Genomic DNA, 19,403 nt, shown 5'->3' on the forward strand with positions numbered 1-19,403 from the left:
TGGGCGACAGAATGAGACTCTGTCTCAAAAAAAATAAATAAAAAGGAAAGAAGAGGTAATACTGACATCGATATTGCTAAAAAAGAAGCTTAATGCAAGTTTAACACAATGGTTAAGAGACCTCATAAATTTTCTATACATTTCTACTACCCATGTTTTTCTGGTTTCCCAGAAAACTGAAAATAGAACATAGAGATTACCCTTCATTTCCACCTAGAATATGAGAACAACAAAACACTGAACAAGAACATATGAATAGTAAAGAGTAATGCTGGAAAGAACAGAAATTGTTCTATTCTTGATCCTAGAAAATAACCTAGGGTAGAATGCAACTATACCAAAGGTCTATTTGTGAGGATATAATTTTTAAACTGAAAAAATATGGTAATCAGATCTTCAGTGCCAAAAATTATTTTTAAAAAACATAGGCATATACAGAGGCTGGGAGTAGATAAAGGTGAAATTAAAGTCATAAGAGTATGAACAAGAAGCAGCACATCACTATGAAAAAGCAATTCAGCACACGACACCCTTTAGGAATTATTCAATGAAAGCCAATTTCTGGGGACCAACATCCCAGTGAACTGTTCCTATTTGTTCTCCCACTGTTGTTACCTCCTGTTTCTCTGTCCATACAGAGTAAAACTCTGAGCCTAAGTAAATTACTAGCCATTGCAGTAGTAGAAAATAACTCAATATTATACACAAAAGCGGATGGGTTAACAAAGATAATGTAAGAAACAACTAAAAAAATGTGCTGGAGTCCTGTCACTCATATTTTCAGAACTTTCTTCTTCAGCTGCTCAAAAATCCTCGATGGAATTGAAGGTGCTTCTAGAATATGCCTTTTCTTTGGTTTTTGACTATTCTTCCGTGAATATCTTCATGAGTCATTTGGCCAGGCAGTCCACTCACAGGCATCTGACACATTATTATTTAGTCCTGGAAATGGTTGCCGCGCCACAGGCTTTAGGAGGCTTCCTGTGGGAATAAGCCTGATGTACTGGTCTCTGCTGCAGACATGCTGAAACTAGGTTTATCTCTCACATTCAAAGATGGCATTGTTTCCAAGGAGATGCCTTTAAAAAAGAAAAGTTGAAAATCAACTAGATTAAAAAAAAAAAAACTAATAATGCAGTGCAAATTTTCATACAATATTGTATTTCAGCTAAGACTGAAAAATAATTCTAATAAGAAATTTTAATGTTTCACTTCAGTTTTAAGTATACAATATTTTCAAAAAAACTTAAAAGGGCATCACAGGGTATACAGTAAAAGAACCGCAAATAACTGAAAAGCATGGTTTACACTCCGCTGTAAGATGAACTACTGAATTGATGACTTGGTAAACTTCTTCCAGCCATAGGATTCTGAAACTGTATTATCTGGTGACTAAATCTTGGTACCACTGAACCAAATCTAGGCAAGTCATTTGTTTGCCCAGGTTTTCTTAAATATAAAATACAGGGCTGGTTCTTCTTACTGGAGAAAAGGCACCAGAATCACTTAAGGATGGTTTAATACTGATGTCCGGGGCGTGTGGCAGCAGCTCTACCAAATTTGCGTCTCAGGAGTTAAGTGAAGACATCTGCTACTTTCAGGATAAACCCTGGGTCATTCTGCTGTACATTCCTAGTTAAAGAATAGATCACGTCCAGAATCCAGCTCTCCAACCCTAAAATTCATAACATGGGACTGGTAGAGATTTCATTAAATTATCCTAGCTTTGTAGGCTGAAAATAAATTAATCAGTGTATCATTCTCTCTTTCCCTAAAAGTTTCCCATTCAGGGAAGAGCCTGAAATGAAGATTAGGGCTAACGTGCAAATTGGATAAAAACTTCAATATAGACTATTTTAACTCAAGTTTTCCAAATTACTTCCTCAGATACTTAAACAGAACACAAGGTATAGGTCAATATTCATTATTACAAGTTTCTTTTATGCAGGCCATCCCGAAATATGTAATGTTCTTCTTAAGGGAGCATAACAAAAGCAGCAAGTCATTTCATCACTGACTCAAATTCTGAAGCTACCCCCAAGATAAATGACATGATATGCTTCCCAGTAGAAACAATCTGTGTAATACAGAATACTGTACCTGCAACGTGTGTGTGTCCTCCCTGGCTGCTAACCAGGCTTGCAGCCCAGGCGTCATTCAAGGGCACTTCCTCCTAATTCCTGGACAGCTGGTGTGGTGATGTATACACTCCCCTATCTGTGGAGCCATTTAGATTCAGTGACTGTTGATGCCCGATGCCCCCAAAATCATACTGTCACCTCCCAACAAAAGGGAGACATACTGGGACTTTCAGAGAAATACCACTGTTCTTCATCTTGCTGAAATTTATAGGCCCTCATCTAATTCTAAACAGCTTCAAACTGACTTTATTCCAGGTGTGTCACCAAATCAATCACACAATTTTACATTTTTTTCCACCAAAAGAGTATTACTTGGTTTGAAGAGACCTCCTGACCCCAACATCATTCTCTATTGCTCAATACAACCTGAAAAAGTGAATCAAGATTCTACAAAAAGGCCGGGCGCGGTGGCTCACGCCTGTAATCCCAGCACTTTGGGAGGCCGAGGCGGGCGGATCACGAGGTCAGGAGATCGAGACCATCCTGGCTAACACGGTGAAACCCCGTCTCTACTAAAAATACAAAAAATTAGCCGGGCGTGGTAGCGGGCGCCTGTAGTCCCAGCTACTCGGGAGGCTGAGGCAGGAGAATGGCGTGAACCCGGGAGGCGGAGCTTGCAGTGAGCCGAGATCGCGCCACTGCACTCCAGCCTGGGCGACAGAGCGAGACTCCGTCTCAAAAAAAAAAAAAAAAAAAAAAAAAGATTCTACAAAAAGGTTGGGCACGGTGGTTCACACCTGTAATCACAGCACTTTAGGAGGCCAAGGTGGGTGGATCACCTGAGGTCAGGAGTTCGAGACCAGCCTGGCCAACATGGTGAAACCCCGTCTTCTACTAAAAATAGAAAAATTAGCTGGGTGTAGTGGCAAGCACCTGTAATCACAACTATTCGGGAGGCTGAGGCAGAAGAATCGCTTGAATCCGGGAGGCAGGGGCTGCAGTGAGGCAAGATCGCGCTGCTGCACTCCGGCCTGGGCAACAGAGCCAGAGTCTGTCTAAAAAAAAAAAAAAGATTCTACAAAAAGGCCAGGCACAATGGCTCACTGACGTACCCAGCACTTTGGGAGGCTGAGGCAGGAGGAGGGTTGTTTGAGCCCAGGAGTTCAAGACCAGCCTGGGCAGTATAGTGAGACCTCATCTTTACACAAAATTTAAAAATTAGCTGAGCACAGTGGTGCGTGCCTGTAGTCCCAGCTACTCTGGAGGCTGAGGTGGGAGGATTGCTTGAGGCAGAGGCTGCAGTGAGATCACACTACTGTACTCTAACCCGGGCGACAGAGTGAGACCCTGTCTCAAAAAAAAAAAAAAAAAAAAAAAAAGATTCCACAAAAAGATAAAGCAAATGGACAGAAGTGTATAGGAAACCTTTAGTAATACCCACATTAAGGTAAATTACTACCACTAGGGCTTCAAATCTGGTAAGTGTTTAAAAAGAGAAATGCAGTAAGATATCCAGTGTCATTCAATATTATTTTATTTGGCATAAGTTTTTTGATACTAAATTAGTAACAAGCAATCATTGTCCTACGTCCTGGTGAATCACTGTTCTAGAATTCAGTATCTATAAAAAATCATAATCCTCAGCTTTGAGATTCAAACTTCAGTTTCTCTCCACCATCTTTAGTCATTTCAATATATAATGTCCCCTTAACCATTCCATTATCAATGTCCTCTATATAGAAAATCCAGCATTCCTTCTGCAGTTTAGAGACACTGCAATCTCTTAGGCTACTTTGAAATTTTTAAAAGAGCATCTCTTACAGCTGCAAAAGTAGTGCTTAGATGTCCCTTCGAAGTATAAAGTAAAGCTCCCCAGAGAAACCACACCGCCTCTGGAGCCAGACTGCCTACTTATGATTTCCGGTACGATCTTAAGCAACAAACTTAATTACTTTGCTGTGTCTCCATTTCTTCCTCTGAAAAATGAGGAAATAATTGTACCTACTTCAAAGGATTGTTGTGAGGTTCACATTTTAAGCACGACATAAGTATTAACTCTTATTTAGCTCCAAATTCTAGTACTGTTTCACATGTGTACACTAGGTTTGCCTAACTAAAATATAACCTACCATTTTGAGCATCTTTGATGTTTCCCCATGGTATGTAACATTCATTTAATAGGTAAATATAAACCTACTCTGTATATATACATGTATATTATATATATTATATATTACATATATTACATTATATATTATAGGTATTATATAATATTATATATTATACTGGATACCAAGACAATTCTCAAAAATAGGACATCCTGTAGCCTTGAAGAGCTTATATTTTGGGTGAGGAAACAAAATACATGAAACACTCATGTATCAATATAAAGCTATAAAAGATTCACTGTCACAGAGTGTGGTATACACAGTTAATGTTCAAAGAGTCATTGTGGGCTGCAGATTGCAGAGAAAGTCAGGCTGGAGTGGCCCTGCACCTAAAAGCAGGTGGGATCTTCACTAGTGGAAAGCGGAGAGAGGATTCCCCAGGGAAAGTGCTCATTCTACAAAGGTTTACATAGCACTCTCAGTTTGCCAGGTTCTGTTCTAAGCCCCAGAAAAAAGACAATGAGTGAAACAGAAGAAGTCCCTGCATTCAGGGAGCTTAAAGGGCACTCCATCTGAGAGCCAAATTTGGAAGGAATGAGAAAGGCTTGTCTTCCTGTCATAGGAAACACATCATTTAAATGCCTTATGAACAGGAGCCAATGCTGTTATTACACTCACTATGGCTTTCCAACAGTGAAAAACATACAGAAATTCCAAAATTTTTTCATGTACTGTAATATACTGCATTCTAAATCAGTTCCATCTTTAAAAAGCACATAGGCCAGGCACGGTGGCTCACACCTGTAATCCCAGCACTTTGGGAGGCTGAGGAGGGCAGATAACGAGGTCAGGAGATCGAGACCATCCTGGCTAACACAGTGAAACCCCATCTCCAGTCACAAATTCACTCCAAAGGAAAACATGTATACATCTTTTTTATTCTAAGATCCTTCCATTAATGACAACTCTCAACTCCTCCCCTCCCCAAAGAGAAAATGCCTTTAAGTAAAGAAACCCTCTTGTAAATACTGACTAGCAAAGCATTCTTAATCTTTTCCTCTTCCCAAAGATGGACCACCAGAATCTTCTGGTAGCTAAGTTCCAGCATGCTTTTTTAATCACAAAGAAGACACACATCCAACTCTCCAGTCCTTTCAACTCCCAAGAAAATGTGAACTGTTAAGTTAAACCCTACGCTCATCTCGGAATCATTGTTAATTGTAACTGTTATGCCTACACAAATCATTAAATTCTATCTTCAAAACAAAATTAAGGAAGCCAAAACTGTTCAATTAAATCCAATCAAAAAACTTACTATTAATGCAAAGTACTGGACTCAATACTAAGCATATGTTCAAGACATTTAAAGGCAAACTAAAAACTTAGACACACAAATCTTTCACAACTAGCTACAATGTAAATAACATCCTTAACATTTAAATGCCCAGTAAAACTGTGCTAGACTCATCAACAAAGTAATAGCCAGTCCACTGTTTTTTATTTTTTTAGTTTGGTATTGGAAAATTAGCCTTGTTTCATTATGTTTGTTTACCCTTAATTAGGAATGTCACTTAGAAATTAAATATGGAAAGAGGGGGCCATTTAAGAAAGGACCATTAGGGCTTTCTCAATATTTACCTTTTTCCAATGTCCTAGCATAGCCTGTTCACTGGGTGACAATGTTATATAATAGAAACTCTGATAAATAAGAGACACGGGGCTTTGGAAACTATTCAGCACCTAAATAAAGGGACTAATTGTACTTCTATGAATTTTTAAAGCCATCTTCCAACTTGAAAAACACATTAATTTACTCTATGGGTAACATTTTATATTGCCAACACTCTTATTTTACAAAGGCATAAACAAGCATTTAATGCACACGTTTGCCGGGCGCGGTGGCTCACGCCTGTAATCCCAGCACTTTGGGAGGCCGAGGCGGGCAGATCACCTGAGGTCTGGAGTTCGAGACCAGCCTAGCCAACATGGTGAAACTCCGTCTCTACTAAAAATACAAAACTTAGCTGGGCGTGGTGGCGGGCGCCTGTAATCCCAGCTACCTGGGAGGCTAAGGAAGGAGAATCGCTTGAACCCGGGAGGCGGAGGTTGCAGTGAGCCAAGACAGTGCCATTGCACTCCAGCCTGAACGAGAGCAAAACCCCGTCTCAAAAAAAACAAAACAATAACAATAATGTACACGTTTCACATTTGGACACACTGAAATCAAACTCACGTATTCAAATTTTTTTAGATTAAGTTACATAAAGCATGCACACCATTTGGCATAGGCCCGGCAAACAATCAGTACTCAACATCACCTGTTATTTTCCTGATTTTCCAACTTTAGAGTCAAACTAAATGTTATACAATTATATGTATGATTATGTATATACAATATATGTAAATACATATAAATACCTTAAGCTAGTATGTTATTGCGTAAAGTAATGGTCTTACCCTAGACAAAGGTGAGTTTAATTGTAACAGATGAAACAAAGAATAGAAAACTTGTTAAGAAGTGTTCAATGTAAGCTCTCATCTCTGCAAGGTTTCATGTGACTTATAATTACCAGTCAGCTGGTCCTAGAGAACTTAATCAAAATGTATAGTAAAGACGAACTACGTGGACCAGTGGCCATTTATTTGCAAGGTGGCACCAACCACTGACATCTGATCACTTCCATACTGATGCTGAAATCCTATGCAAATTCATTACTTATGTCAAGCTGGGAAACACTTCTGTCAAGTCACTACACAATTAAATAAAAATACCCAAAAGGGACTTACACTGACAATGCTATAGCATCCTGGCCATATCCAGTTTTGAAAACACTACGGTGTCAGCCACGCACCATTTAGGACGGGGAGAATGGAAAGCCAGTTTGGAGAACAGACGCTTTCTTAAGAGTACACGTGAATATGAAAAGGGACTCTATGCTCTCAAGACCAAAAAAGAAATCCTCTGCGCCGCTCGGCTTCATTGCGCCTGGTGGGACAACGTACACGACCCCTCCCCCGCCGAGTCCCACCCCAAGCGCGCACAGCGGAGCAGGAGGCGCCCGGCACTCGCAGGTAATGCCCGGTCCCTGCCACTTCCGTCGAGTTTTCGCAAAGGCGCCGCACGGCAAGCGACGGCCAGGTCCACGTGGGCCAGCAGGCGCGGGGGACGCAACCCGCCGCCGCCGCGAGCCCCGCCGACGCCCGCCAGCCCCGGCCCCCACCCGCGGGAGCCCGGGAGTCGGGCCGGGGGCTCGCGGGAGGCGGCGCGCGCAGCCCGGGCGGGGGTCGCGGCGCGGTAGGGGAAAGGAGCCCGGCTCCACTCACGCGCCCGGGGGCGGCACTGGGGCCGCCGCTGCGTCTCTCCGGCTCAAAAAACTGAAAAGGGGAAAGGAAAAAAAAAAAAAAGACCTGGCTCCTCGTTTCATCCGGAAACCGACCGGCCGGCAGGAAATGACGAAGGCAGAGGGCGTCCAGGTTCGCTCGGTAACCGTTTCCCGCGCGCCCGGCCCCGACTCCGGGGTAAAGAGCCCCGGAGCGGAGCAGCGCTGGCCGCGTGCCGCCTCCGGAGCCGGCAGCGTGAGTGGCCCCGCGTCCCGGCTTCTCCCGGTCCCCGGCGGGGCCGCGTCACCCGGCCCCGCCCCGCGCCGCCCGCCCCGCGCCGCCCGCCCCGCCCCGGACGCGGGGGTAAGGGGGGTGGCCGCCCGCCTGCCCTCGGTCCCGTGCGGTCCCCGAAGCTCCGAGCACCTGCCCGGTCCCGGCGCGGAGCCCCTCCGCGTCGCGTGGAGCTGCGAGTCGCCCGCTTCCGGAAGCGCACACGGGCCAGTTGCGGCGGCCCATCTGCCAGGGCGGCGGGGGCTCGGCGGGAGGGTTGAGGCTGAATCACGCGCAGCCTGCGGGCGGCGGAAACGTCCCTAGAGCCTCGCCGCCCCGGGACCCGGGCTGCTTCCTGGGAGAGGATTACATTTTCTCCCTGCTCCACTTGACTTTCTTCCGGAAGGAGCAGGTCTCGCAGGATCGGGGCCAAGACTGGAAGAGTTCAGGTTTGGGAGTTGTGTGTATAACAGCCCCGCGCCTCCACGCCCAGGCCCGTGTGGCTTTGGGCAAGTTATATAACCACCGCCGCCACCCCAGTTTCTTCTCCTGTAAAATGGAGCTTTAGTGCCGCCCAGCAGGGTTGTTGGGATAATTCAGTGACTCTGTGGACTGCCCAGCACCTGTGAATTGCTTTCCTGGATGTTGGGTGAAGGCCTGTGAGCTTGTATGTACCCTTCGGCTTCAGGATACCAAGCCTTTAGTGTTTCAGAGGGATGAGAGAAAGAAATCCCATTTTTTGATGCAGAGGATTTTGTTGTAAGGGACTCTAGGAACTAAGTGGTTCCAATGTGAATTTGTATCACAGTAACAAAGTTCTAAGTGAGAGACAAAAATGATAACATTCAAGGCACGATGACAAGCGGTGGTCAATTTTAGAACCACCTAGACATGACATCAGGAACCCAAAATCACGACACAGATTTTAAAGCTTATGATACAGTGACCTAGTCCCTAGAAAAAGTAGTTCTCGGCTGGGCATGGTGGCTCACGCCTGTAATCCCAGCACTTTGGGAGGCTGAGGCGGGCGGATTGCCTGAGCTCAGGAGTTTTGAGACCAGCCTGGGCAGTATAGTGAGACGACCCCCACCCCACCCCCGTCTTTGAAAAAAAAAAATAAGAATTACCCAGGCATGGTGGCACTTGCCTGTATTCCCAACTACTTGGGAGGCTGAGGCAGGAGAATCCCTCGATTCTGGGACGTCGAGGCTGCAGTGAGCCGAGATCGCACCACTGCCCTCCAGCCTGGGTGACAGAGTGAGACCCTGTTTTTGTTTAAAAAAAAAAAAAAAAGAGTAGTTCTCATCCTAAAAGTTTGTCAATCTAAAACCAACCCCTAATTGTAATATATTGGCAAGTTTATATACTCTTGTTTACTTGAGACTTAATTCAGCCCATCCTAGCCTCTCCTTACTGAAATAGTTCAAGCATTACATTACAGGAAAATGTGAAAAAAGGTGTCTTGCTTTAGATTCCAGAGGAAGGCTGTGGTGGTATGCAGTAAGCACGCAGCAGGTGTATGTGTGTACACTTGGTTACACTGTGGCATGCCGGGGAGGAGGGGACGGGGTCATAGTTCAGGCTGCCTGTGGGCTGTGGGTCTGTACTGTGACTCAGGACCAGAGCACTCCTTACTCCTGGCAGCCTTACAAAGTCATGCCATTGATCATGATTGAGGACTGGGCGGGAAAGGCCTCCCCTCTGCAAATCTTTCACAACTACACTCCTAAAAATAACTCAAGTGCATGTGCCTGGAAGCGCAGAAGAGTGACTTCATGACATACCAATCATGTTGTATAATATAGGTTGTATAATTCACGTTAAAATTTTACCATTCTATGTCAGCAGTAATTAGAAATTTTTTTCCTAAGTGTAATTAAAGACCTGCATATTTGGGGCAGGAGGAAGTAGCGCTTTGAGTAGGAATATACCATTTACTGAGTGGCACATGAACAGAATCTTGTGAAAAATTAAAGCAAGAAATTAACCTGGTTCTGATCCATTTTGTCATTAGAAAATAGGAAACATTTTGTAATTTGTCAGATAAATGACACCCGTGAAATGTTCTAGTGGCCAGTGCTGTATGGCTCCCCGTTTCTTGCCTAATTTGTTAATAACTCTCAATCCTGAAAGCTGCCTCCCTTGCTGCATAATTGTCCTGGGCCTTCTGCAGCATCTCAAATCAGACACATAAAGTCATCTTTTTTTTGCCAAACACGGTGGTGGTTGTTGCTATTTTACACTTTGGCACCAACGAAGTTTGAGATTCCATAAATTATAAAGACAGTTATAGTGTCTGGGCTTCCAAAAGTTTCCATGTCTAAAGTAGGCTGATTACTTACTATAAACCATAAAGTTACATTCAGAGGAACTCTGGAATTTAGTTTTGAGGAATAAGAATTGAAACTCTCAATATGTCAAATACCGGCCGGGCGCGGTGGCTCACGCTTGTAATCCCAGCACTTTGGGAGGCCGAGGTGGGCGGATCATGAGGTCAGGAGATCGAGACCATCCTGGCTTACACGGTGAAACCCCATCTCTACTAAAAATACAAAAAATTAGCCGGGCGCGGTGGCGGGCTCCTATAGTCCCAGCTAGTCAGGAGGCTGAGGCAGGGGAATGGTGTGAACCCGGGAGGCAGAGCTTGCAGTGAGCCGAGATCGTGCCACTGCACTCCAGCCTGGGTGACAGAGCGAGACTCTGTCTCAGGGAAAAAAAAAAAAAAAAAAAGCCAAATGCCAAATACCTCCGTACCTCTCACTCAAAAAAATCCACAGCCGGTCTTCAGTATCTAGGAATTGGGTATAGTCTAGTGTTTAAACAATATTTAGATAGTGCATCTGCAAATTTTTACAACTTAATTTCTGTTTTTATTGTTCTCTGGCTAATTTTCACGAGACAAATCTTTATATTCAGCAGACACCCATAGTTAGTTTAGTCAAATCACTCCTGCCCTCAGTGTGAAGAGTTGAAGTTAAATGGCTGTTCATGATAATCACTTTATTCTAAAGGAGTACAGTATGTCCCCAAACATCTGACAAAGACAAGTTGTCAGAAAGGCAGAAACATGCCATGTGGCTTAGGAGCAGACCTCTCCTGAAATTTCATTTTTCTCATATAGAGGCAAGCTAAAAGAAAGAACTCTGCCCTCAAAACATGTATATTAACTAGCTGGCCAAATCTACACTAATGAACACTTTGGAGGTTTACAGCATGGATTCCTGCAAGACATTTTAGTGAAAGAATTTTTGCAATGCCTTCATTGTTGTAGGCAGCGTAGAAAAAAATCACCAAACAACTTTTTAGACTGTTTTTCTTGGTATTAGAAAATGACTGATTCTCAGAAACTACAGTGCAACTATCACTTATATTTGTCCATTTTTCTCCTGTATACAGAGTGTCTAAAACAACACTTCTGGATTTTCTTTACATATTAGGTCATTTTACTTAGACTTACCTTTTGTGTCCCAACACAAGGGAGGAACTCTCTCTTTAAGGAAAAATTTAGTTAGCTTCTCAAACACAAAGAAGAAGTCATTACTTTTACTTGCTGTTTGATGCACTTGCTGTGACCACTGTAACTTTCTGTGGGAATGTCCAAAGAATGCATTTCCTAGGGTAGATGTCACAGCTGTGTCAATAGCAAAATGTATCTTTTCATCCCATAGCTTCTTTCAACCAAATTTGTCCAGCAGGCCAAAACTAGATAAAGCTCTAAACGTTTCCCAGTGTGGGAGGCATGCGGGGTGAGAGAGCCATGTTCTGGCTGTCACATCCTTGCTAGGCTGCTGTGCAACACTTTTGTAGCAGCACAGCCAGGTGTTGAGTCTCTGTGGTTTTTGTTTTTTGAGATGGAGTCCCGCTCTGTCACCCAGGCTGCATTGCAACGGCCTGACCTCGGCTCTCTGTAACCTCTGTCTCCCAGGTTCAAGCAATTCTTCTGCCTCATCCTCCCAAGTAGCTGGGATTACAGTCACCCGCCATCATGCCCAGCTAATTTTTTGTATTTTTAGTAGAAACAGGGTTTCACCATGTTAGCCAGGCTGGTCTTGAACTCCTGACCTCAGGTGATCACCCACCTCGGCTTCCCAGAGTGCTGGGATTACAGGCCTGAGCCACCACGCCCAGCAGAGTCTCTGTTTTAAAGTATTCTGTTACTTCCTCTGGGTGTTACAATTTGGAAACTGCAATAACATTTCAAGCTCAGTCCTTTTAGTAATATTATTTTTTTATCCCAAGTTTCTTAAAGGGCCAGATTGTAAATATTTTAGGTTTTGTGGGCTTTGAAACAAAATCAATATTGTGTAGGTGCAGTCCTTGGTATTTGGGAGATTGGTGCCAGGACCCCCTCAGATATCAAAATCCGTAGATGCCCAAGTCCTGATATAAAATGGCATAGTATTTGCATATAACCTAAGCACATCCTCTATGTACTTTAAATCATCTCTAAGCACTTACAATACCTAATACAATGTAAATGCTATGTAAATAGTTGGTATAATGTATTTTTTAAAATTTGTATTTTTTTCCAAATATTTTCCATTCACAGTTGGTTGATTATGCGGATGCAGAACCGTCAGATAGAGAGGGCCAACTGCACCATTTAAAATGTGCCACTTAGAAATGTAAATCCCATTCTTGGCTCATGGGCTGCACACAAACAGGTGGTGGACTGGATTTGGCCAGCAGGCCATATGTTGGCCAACCCTTCTCCAGACAGTGCTACCATCATTAATTAAAAGAAACCCTGCTTTCTTTTCTCTCTTACAGCCCCATGGCTGGGGGTTATGGAGTGATGGGTGACGATGGTTCTATTGATTATACTGTTCATGAAGCCTGGAATGAAGCCACCAATGTTTACTTGATAGTTATCCTTGTTAGCTTCGGTCTCTTCATGTATGCCAAAAGGTAAATTTTTGTTTCTCAGGGTAGATAAAAACTGTGCATTTACAAGTTTTGCTAGTTTAAGAAATATGAAATGAATGCATAAAAGTAATTTCATCAGGCTGGACGCAGTGGCTCACACCTGTAATCCCAGCACTTTGGGAGGCCGAGGTGGGCGGATCACGAGGTCAGGAAATTGAGACCATCCTGGCCAACATGGTGAAACCCTGTCTCTACTAAAAATACAAAAATTAGCTGGACGTGGTGGTGCGTGCCTGTAATCCCTGTTACTTGGGCGGCTGAGGCAGGAGAATCACTTGAACCAGGGAGTTGGAGGTTGCAGTGAGCCGAGATCGCACTACTGTACTCCAGCCTGGCGACAGAGCGAGACTCCGCCTCAAAAAAAAAAGAAAGAAATTTCATTATAATTTTTGTTCTAGTGCTGAAAGACACTGTCTACTCTGGTCTCAAGCATTGGTGGCCAAGGTTTGGCTTTGAAAACCCCATTGCTGGCCAGACACGGTGGCTCACACCTGTAATCCCAGCACTTTGGGAGGCTGAGGCTGGTGGACCTCCTGAGGTCAGGAGTTCAAGACCAGTCTGGCCAACATGGTGAACCCCGTCTCTACTAAAAATAAAAAAATTAGCTGGGCGTCATGGCATGAGCCTGTAATCCCAGCTACTTGGGAGGCCGAGGCAGGAGAATCACTTGAACATGGGAGGAGGATGCAGTGAGACAAGATCATGCCACTGCACTCCAGCCTGGGTGACAAAGTGAGACTCCATCTCAAAAAAAAAAAAAAAAAAAACCCCATCGCTTTAAGAAGTGAAGAGTTAAGTAGCACTCTCAGCCCCCAGGCCAGCTGCACTAAACTCTCAATTCTGCAATTTCTAATATAGCCCAATTTTATCATCCAGCCTGGGTTCATTGTCACCCTTCATTGAGCACATTTTTTTTGGCTTAAGTCCCTGAATGCAGAAACACTGACTCCTATGTATTCAGCAGATCTCCCTTTAGCCAGTATAAGCTTTTCCTTGTTTTTTGTGCATGACTATATCATAGCGCTTATTAAACAATGTTAGTTTTATCTGATTACTTGTCTGTCCATTCCACGACATGTCTTTTTTGTCTTTTACTTTTGGGTCCTTGGTGTGCCATATAGTGTAAATCTTCAATAAGTATTTCCTGCTTTAATTCCAGATGTTGTAGCTTAATTTAACTGCTTTTCCACATTCCCTGGCTCCTTTCCCAGAAGTACAGTAAAAAGGGGGAGGTGCAGGGATGCTTTAAAAAGAGGAAGAGCAGTGTTAGATTGGGATGCTTCTGCAGACACATGCTTTACAGGTATCCTGTCCCAAGGGAAAAAGGCATTCGAGAGTTCAAGGTAATTAGTAATCCAGAAATAATTTACGTTTGGCCTGAGGAATCATTCAGAGCCCGCACTTGCGCCCAGATCTCAGCTGAACCCTCCTGGAGCAGCTGGCCTGTTGGCTGCTGAACTCTAGGGGTGGTGAGAGGAGGCACCCTGACCATCACTGATCACCTGGCAGGTGACCGCTTTCCTCTAAAAACAGCCACCGCCGCCTCCCCATGTTTCTTTTAAAAGCAGAGGCACGCTGTTCTTAATTTTAAAAAGATGTCTCCACTAAGCCCATCCTATTGTATTTAAGAAATACGTTTATTCATTACTTTCCAAAATTAAGGTCTGCTCACATTCAGTTTATTCTCCAGCCCAGTCATTTAGCTTTATCTGGATGTCATGAAAGGGAGGAAAAATCAGCTGTTTTCTTGTTTGTGATTTTCTCATAGGATATTTGGCTTTTGGAGGATTGAGGAGAATCACAATGGAGGAACTTCACTTTGTTGTGTTAAATGGATGTGTTCAGCTACTTTCCTCACAGCCTCATACTTTTTAGTGAAAGAAAGAATACTTTGAGCCAAGGAAGCAGCTCTCAAAGACAAAATAGAAAGTAAAATGGTCTTGTCATTTAAGTCCTTTTACCACAGCTTCTGATGACCAGGATCATGAGCATATTACAACTCTATAGACATTAATACAAACATCTCTTCTGCATGGATTTTGTGTTTAGGAACAAAAGGAGAATTATGAGGATATTCAGTGTGCCACCTACAGAGGAAACTTTGTCAGAGCCCAACTTTTATGACACGATAAGCAAGATTCGTTTAAGACAACAACTGGAAATGTATTCCATTTGTAAGTATATTCTGTGCTGAAAGATGCACATATGCACGTTTAAAATAGATTTTCTGGAATTGAGTTCATTTAGCAAAATGTTATTAGAAATCGTAAGTAATGAAAACTTAGTACTTTTTTCAGATGTTTAATATGTTTTTCAGATACTTATCCTTTGTTCCTTTTGTATTTCATACCATTTCCATGTGTTACTGGCTCAAAATAAGACATATAACTTAATTCAACATAGCAGCATTATTCACAATAGCCAAAAGGTGGAAATCACCCATAAGTCCTCAGCCCATGAATGAATAAACAAAGTGTGGTGCATACAATAGAATGTTATTCAGCCCTTAAAAGGAAGGACATTCTGGCCGGGAGTGGTGGCTCACACCTACAGTCCCAGCACTTTGGGAGGCTGAGGTGGGTGGATCACAAGGTCAGGAGTTCAAGACCAGGCTGGCCAAGATGGTGAAACCCTGTCTCTACCAAAAATACAAAAATAAGCTGGGCACACTTGCGGGTGCCTGTAATCCCAGCTACTTGGGAGGCAGAGGCAGGAGAATCACTCGAACCTGGGAGGCAGAGGTTTCAGTGGCCTAAGATCACACCACTGGACTGTAGCCTGGGCGACAGAGCAAGACTCCGTCTCAAAAAAAAAAAAGAAGTACATTCTGACATGCTACACATGGATGAACCTTGAAGACGGCACACTAAGTGAAATAAGCCAGTCACAACAGGACAAATATTGGATTATTTCACTTACGTGAGGCAAATTACAGAGACACAAAGTAGAATGGTGGTTGCCTGGGGCTACGGAAGAGGGGAATAGGGAGTTTAATGGGTCCAGAGTTCAGTTGGGGATGATGAGAAGAGCTCTGTGGATGGATGGTGGTGATAGTCCCAGCAATGCAAATATATGTAATGCCACTGAACTGTACACTTAAAAATGGTTAAAATGGTAAAGTTTATGTTATGTATGTTTTACCACATAAAAAAAAATCCTTTTAAAGAAACATAAGTATTGTTTAAAAAAAAAGTACAGAGCCTTGGGGTCAGGTGTGATGGCTCACGCCTGTAATCCTAGCACTTTGGGAGTCTGAGACGGGTGGATCACTTGAGGTCAGGAGTTCGAGACCAGCCTGCCAACATGGTGAAACCCCATCTTTACTAAAAGTACAAAAATTAGCTGGGTGTGGTGGTGGGTGCCTGTAATCCCAGCTACTCAGGAGGTTGAGGCAAGAGAATTGCTTGAACCCAGGAGGCAGAGGTTGCAGTGAGCAGAGATCACACCATTACACTCCAGCCTGGGGGACAAGAGTGAAACTTCGTCTCAAAAAAAATTTAAAAAAGTACAGAGCCAGGAGCTCTGTATGAAAAATTCTAAGTAAAGAACTAAGTTTTTATTGACATGTACACAAAAGTTATTTGCTGTCAGTAATATGCTCAGTAACATAGCAGATACATTACAAACCCACAGTTTATTTCTTTTTTGATGGAAATGATATAAAATAAAATTGATACAAATTTCTGTTTGCAAGGTGTATCAGTTTTCCATTGCTACTGTAACAAATGACCACAAATGTAGTGGCTTAAACCACACGAACATGTTGTCTCACGGTTCGGTGGGTTAGCAGCTCCACAGCAGCTACACTGTGCTAACTTCAGGGTGCCTGCACGGTTCTGTTTTTCTAGAGCCTCCAAGGAAAATCCCTGTCTTTGCCTCCTCCAGCTTCTCAGGGCCATCCACACTCCTTGGGTCACAGTCCCTTCCTCCATCTGCAAAGCCAGGAGCATTGCATCTTTCTGACTATTTCATGTCCACATCTCCTTCTCTCAGAACTTAGGCAGGAAAAAAGCTCTGTAATTTTAACGGCCCATCTGATTATGTTGGGCAGATAATCCAGAGTCATCTCCCCATGTCAAGGTCCCTACCTTAATCACATCTTCAGAGTCCCTTTTGTCTTGTGAGGTAATATAGGCACAGATTATGGGTTAAGATGTGGACATCTTTGGGGGCCATTATGCTTATAAGCAGTGAGCACATGTGTGGATTTGCACATTTAATGAATCCCAGCATAATGGGTCCTTAGTGTTCGTGATGTATTTTGTCCTGACAGAGTCTGGTGGTTCCAAAGACACAGGCAACAGAATTCTTTTTTTAATAGAAGACTCCCGAAGTTGTAAGCTTTGGGCTACAAAAATCTGAATCTACCCTGAGTAGCATAAACAAATAGTATCTCTTTCTTGGCTAGTAAAAAACTTAGAAGAGATTGGCCAGGCGTGGTGGCTCACACCTGTAATCCCAGCGCTTTGGGAGGCCGAGGCGGGTGGATCACCAGGTCAGGAGATCGAGACCATCCTGGCTAACACAGTGAAAACCTGTCTCCACTAAAAATATAAAAAATTAGCAGGGCATGATGGCGGGCACCTGTAGTCCCAGCTACTCAGGAGGCTGAGGCAGGAGAATGGCATGAACCCAGGAGGCAGAGCTTGCAGGGAGCTGAGATCACGCCACTGCACCCTAGCGTGGGCGACAGAGCAAGACTCAAAAAAAAAAAAAAAACTTAGAAGAGATTGAAAGTTTTAAAGCTAAGCAGTGGATGACACAAAGATTTTTAGCCCTGTATTTTCTCTAGTTTCAAGTTAAGACAGTTTTTCTTCAATAAACGTTTCTTAGAAGTACAAAAAGAAGACAGAATTGCATGTCTATTTTTTCTTCTAGTTTATATTGAAGACATTTATAATATGTTTAATCAACAATAAGCCTGTTAGGTTTTTAAGTTAAAATATAGTCAAATTCCTTATGTGTGGACAAAAGCATTATTGTTAACTTTAAGATGGAAATGACAGGTAATAAAGGAAGAAATTACTAAACATTAATTTTAATAGCTTAGGTCAGGCATGATGGCTCATACCTGTAATCCCAGCACTTTGGGAGGCCAAGGCAGGATGATCGTTTGAGCCCAAGAGTTCAAGACCAGCCTGGGCAACATGGTGAAACCCTGTCTATACTAAAAATAAAAAAAATTAGCTGGGTGTGGTGATGTCCACCAGTAGTCCCAGCTACTTGGGAGGCTGAGGTGGCAGGATTGTTTGAGCCTGGGAGGTCAAAGCAGCAGTGAGCCATGATTGTGCCACTGCACTCCAACTTGGGTGACAGAGTGAGACACTGTCTCAAAAATAAATACAGTTTTGAAATTTTAATAGCTTAATGTTTATATTTTAAAGCTATGAATAATCCTGATACATGAATAATAATAATAAACATATAAAAATGGGCATCAGCAGTGTTGAGAAATTAGAGGATCATGAAGTGTAGTACATCTTTTCCAAAGAAACAAAATTGTTTTAATTCTAGACTAATTACTTAGCGGGGTGCAGTGGCTCACATCTGTAATCCCAGCACTTTAAGAGGCCAAAGCAAGAGGATCACTTGAGGCCAGGAGTTCAAGACCAGCCTGGGCAACATGGCGAGACCCTATCTCTGCAAAAAAATAAAAAATTAGCCGGGTGTGGTGGTGTCTGTCTGTGGTCTCAGCTACCTGGGAAGCTGAGGTGGGAGGATTGCTTGAGCACAAGAGGTTGAAGCTGCAGTGAGCTGTGATTGTGCCACTGCACTGCAGCCTGGGTATCAGAGGGAGACTATCTCTGAAACAAACAGACAAAAACTAATTCTTCATTGAGAATCATGACTTGACTGTAATGTTGTTAAGTAGTAATCATTTTGCAGTTTTATTAATTTTATATCTTCTTTTTCTTGTTGTGAATAGCAAGAAAGTACGACTATCAGCAGCCACAAAACCAAGCTGACAGTGTGCAACTCTCATTGGAATGAAACCTCAGAAAATGAGCAACAGAAGTAATTGTTTCAAGCTCCTGATTCTTTCTACTAAATCATGAACAGCTTTAAAAACATTTCTGTCTGCATAAAATTATTTTACTTGTAACTTTTCCCCAATTGTTCTGTGCATTGTTTTGCCTTTTTAAATTACATCTCCAAGTGGCTCAAAAGGCCTTGACACAGGGAACCTGCACATATCCAGGATATGTGTAACCAGCGATGGTGACTTGACCTTGCCAAGACCTGTGATTCCTTCAGGATACAATCAGTGAGAAATAAAAACACATCTTGGGAAGTGGGAATCCTGGAGTTTATGCCATTTGCAATATTAAAAAATAAAAACGCAAGTTATTATTTCAATAATAACTTCCTGTTTGATTGTATTCTGTGAGTGATAAGTGTCAGATCAATAACAGATTAATTTGTTGTTAACAGCTCTTTTTTTTTGAGACAGAGTCTGTTACCCAGACTGGAGTGCAGTGGCACAATCTCTGCTCACTGCAACTTCCACCTCCTGGGTTTAAACGATTCTCCTGCCACAGCCTCCTGAATATTCTGTTAACAGCTCTTTGATTAATGATCTTTGCTTCTTCAGAACTTGTGTGGTAGACCGTCCTTTCTACATCATGATGCATACTCCTGTGCTAATTTTAGAAGCTTTCTGTAACTAGATTTTTTCCTCATTATGCTCCCAGGAGCG

At 42.9% G+C, this 19,403-nt stretch overlaps 2 protein-coding genes across 14 annotated transcripts in view; one reads left to right on the top strand and one right to left on the bottom strand.

Annotated features, from left to right (window-relative positions):
• The window catches only part of SLC20A2 (solute carrier family 20 member 2), a 123,575-nt gene extending 115,810 nt beyond the window's left edge, over positions 1 to 7,765 (bottom strand). For 4 of the 8 annotated variants that reach the window (XM_054656692.2, XM_016959423.4, XM_054656690.2 and 1 more), the window contains exon 1: positions 7,598 to 7,735. The gene's annotated coding sequence lies outside the window, so the exon portion shown is untranslated. Of the gene's footprint in view, positions 1 to 7,513; positions 7,576 to 7,597 lie in introns of those variants that run through there. The other 4 variants (XM_063816314.1, XM_063816315.1, XM_054656688.2 and 1 more) reach the window with 3 other exon arrangements.
• SMIM19 (small integral membrane protein 19) lies at positions 7,175 to 19,069 on the top strand. Of its 6 annotated transcripts, none has more exons than XM_001144351.7 (4): positions 7,175 to 7,261; positions 12,551 to 12,688; positions 14,756 to 14,880; positions 18,633 to 19,069. In XM_001144351.7, the coding sequence occupies exons 2-4, from the start codon at positions 12,555 to 12,557 to the stop codon at positions 18,695 to 18,697; spliced, it is 324 nt and encodes a 107-aa protein (XP_001144351.2). In that variant the 5' UTR covers positions 7,175 to 7,261; positions 12,551 to 12,554; the 3' UTR covers positions 18,698 to 19,069. The 6 variants fall into 6 exon arrangements, with proteins under 6 accessions (XP_001144351.2, XP_016814921.1, XP_016814917.1 ...); XM_016959432.3 differs by lacking the exon at positions 7,175 to 7,261 and adding an exon at positions 7,452 to 7,663; XM_016959428.4 differs by lacking the exon at positions 7,175 to 7,261 and adding an exon at positions 7,642 to 7,765.
• Positions 19,070 to 19,403: the final 334 nt, after the last annotated feature.

The sequence above is a fragment of the Pan troglodytes genome, chromosome 7, assembly GCF_028858775.2.
Source record: "Pan troglodytes isolate AG18354 chromosome 7, NHGRI_mPanTro3-v2.0_pri, whole genome shotgun sequence".
NCBI lineage: Eukaryota > Metazoa > Chordata > Mammalia > Primates > Hominidae > Pan > Pan troglodytes.

Coding starts and splice junctions, on each gene's coding strand:
- SMIM19 (XM_054656700.2), top strand. Junction 12,689..14,755: donor CTCTTCATGTATGCCAAAAG/GTAAATTTTTGT, acceptor TTTTGTGTTTAG/GAACAAAAGGAGAATTATGA. Junction 14,881..18,632: donor ACTGGAAATGTATTCCATTT/GTAAGTATATTC, acceptor TGTTGTGAATAG/CAAGAAAGTACGACTATCAG.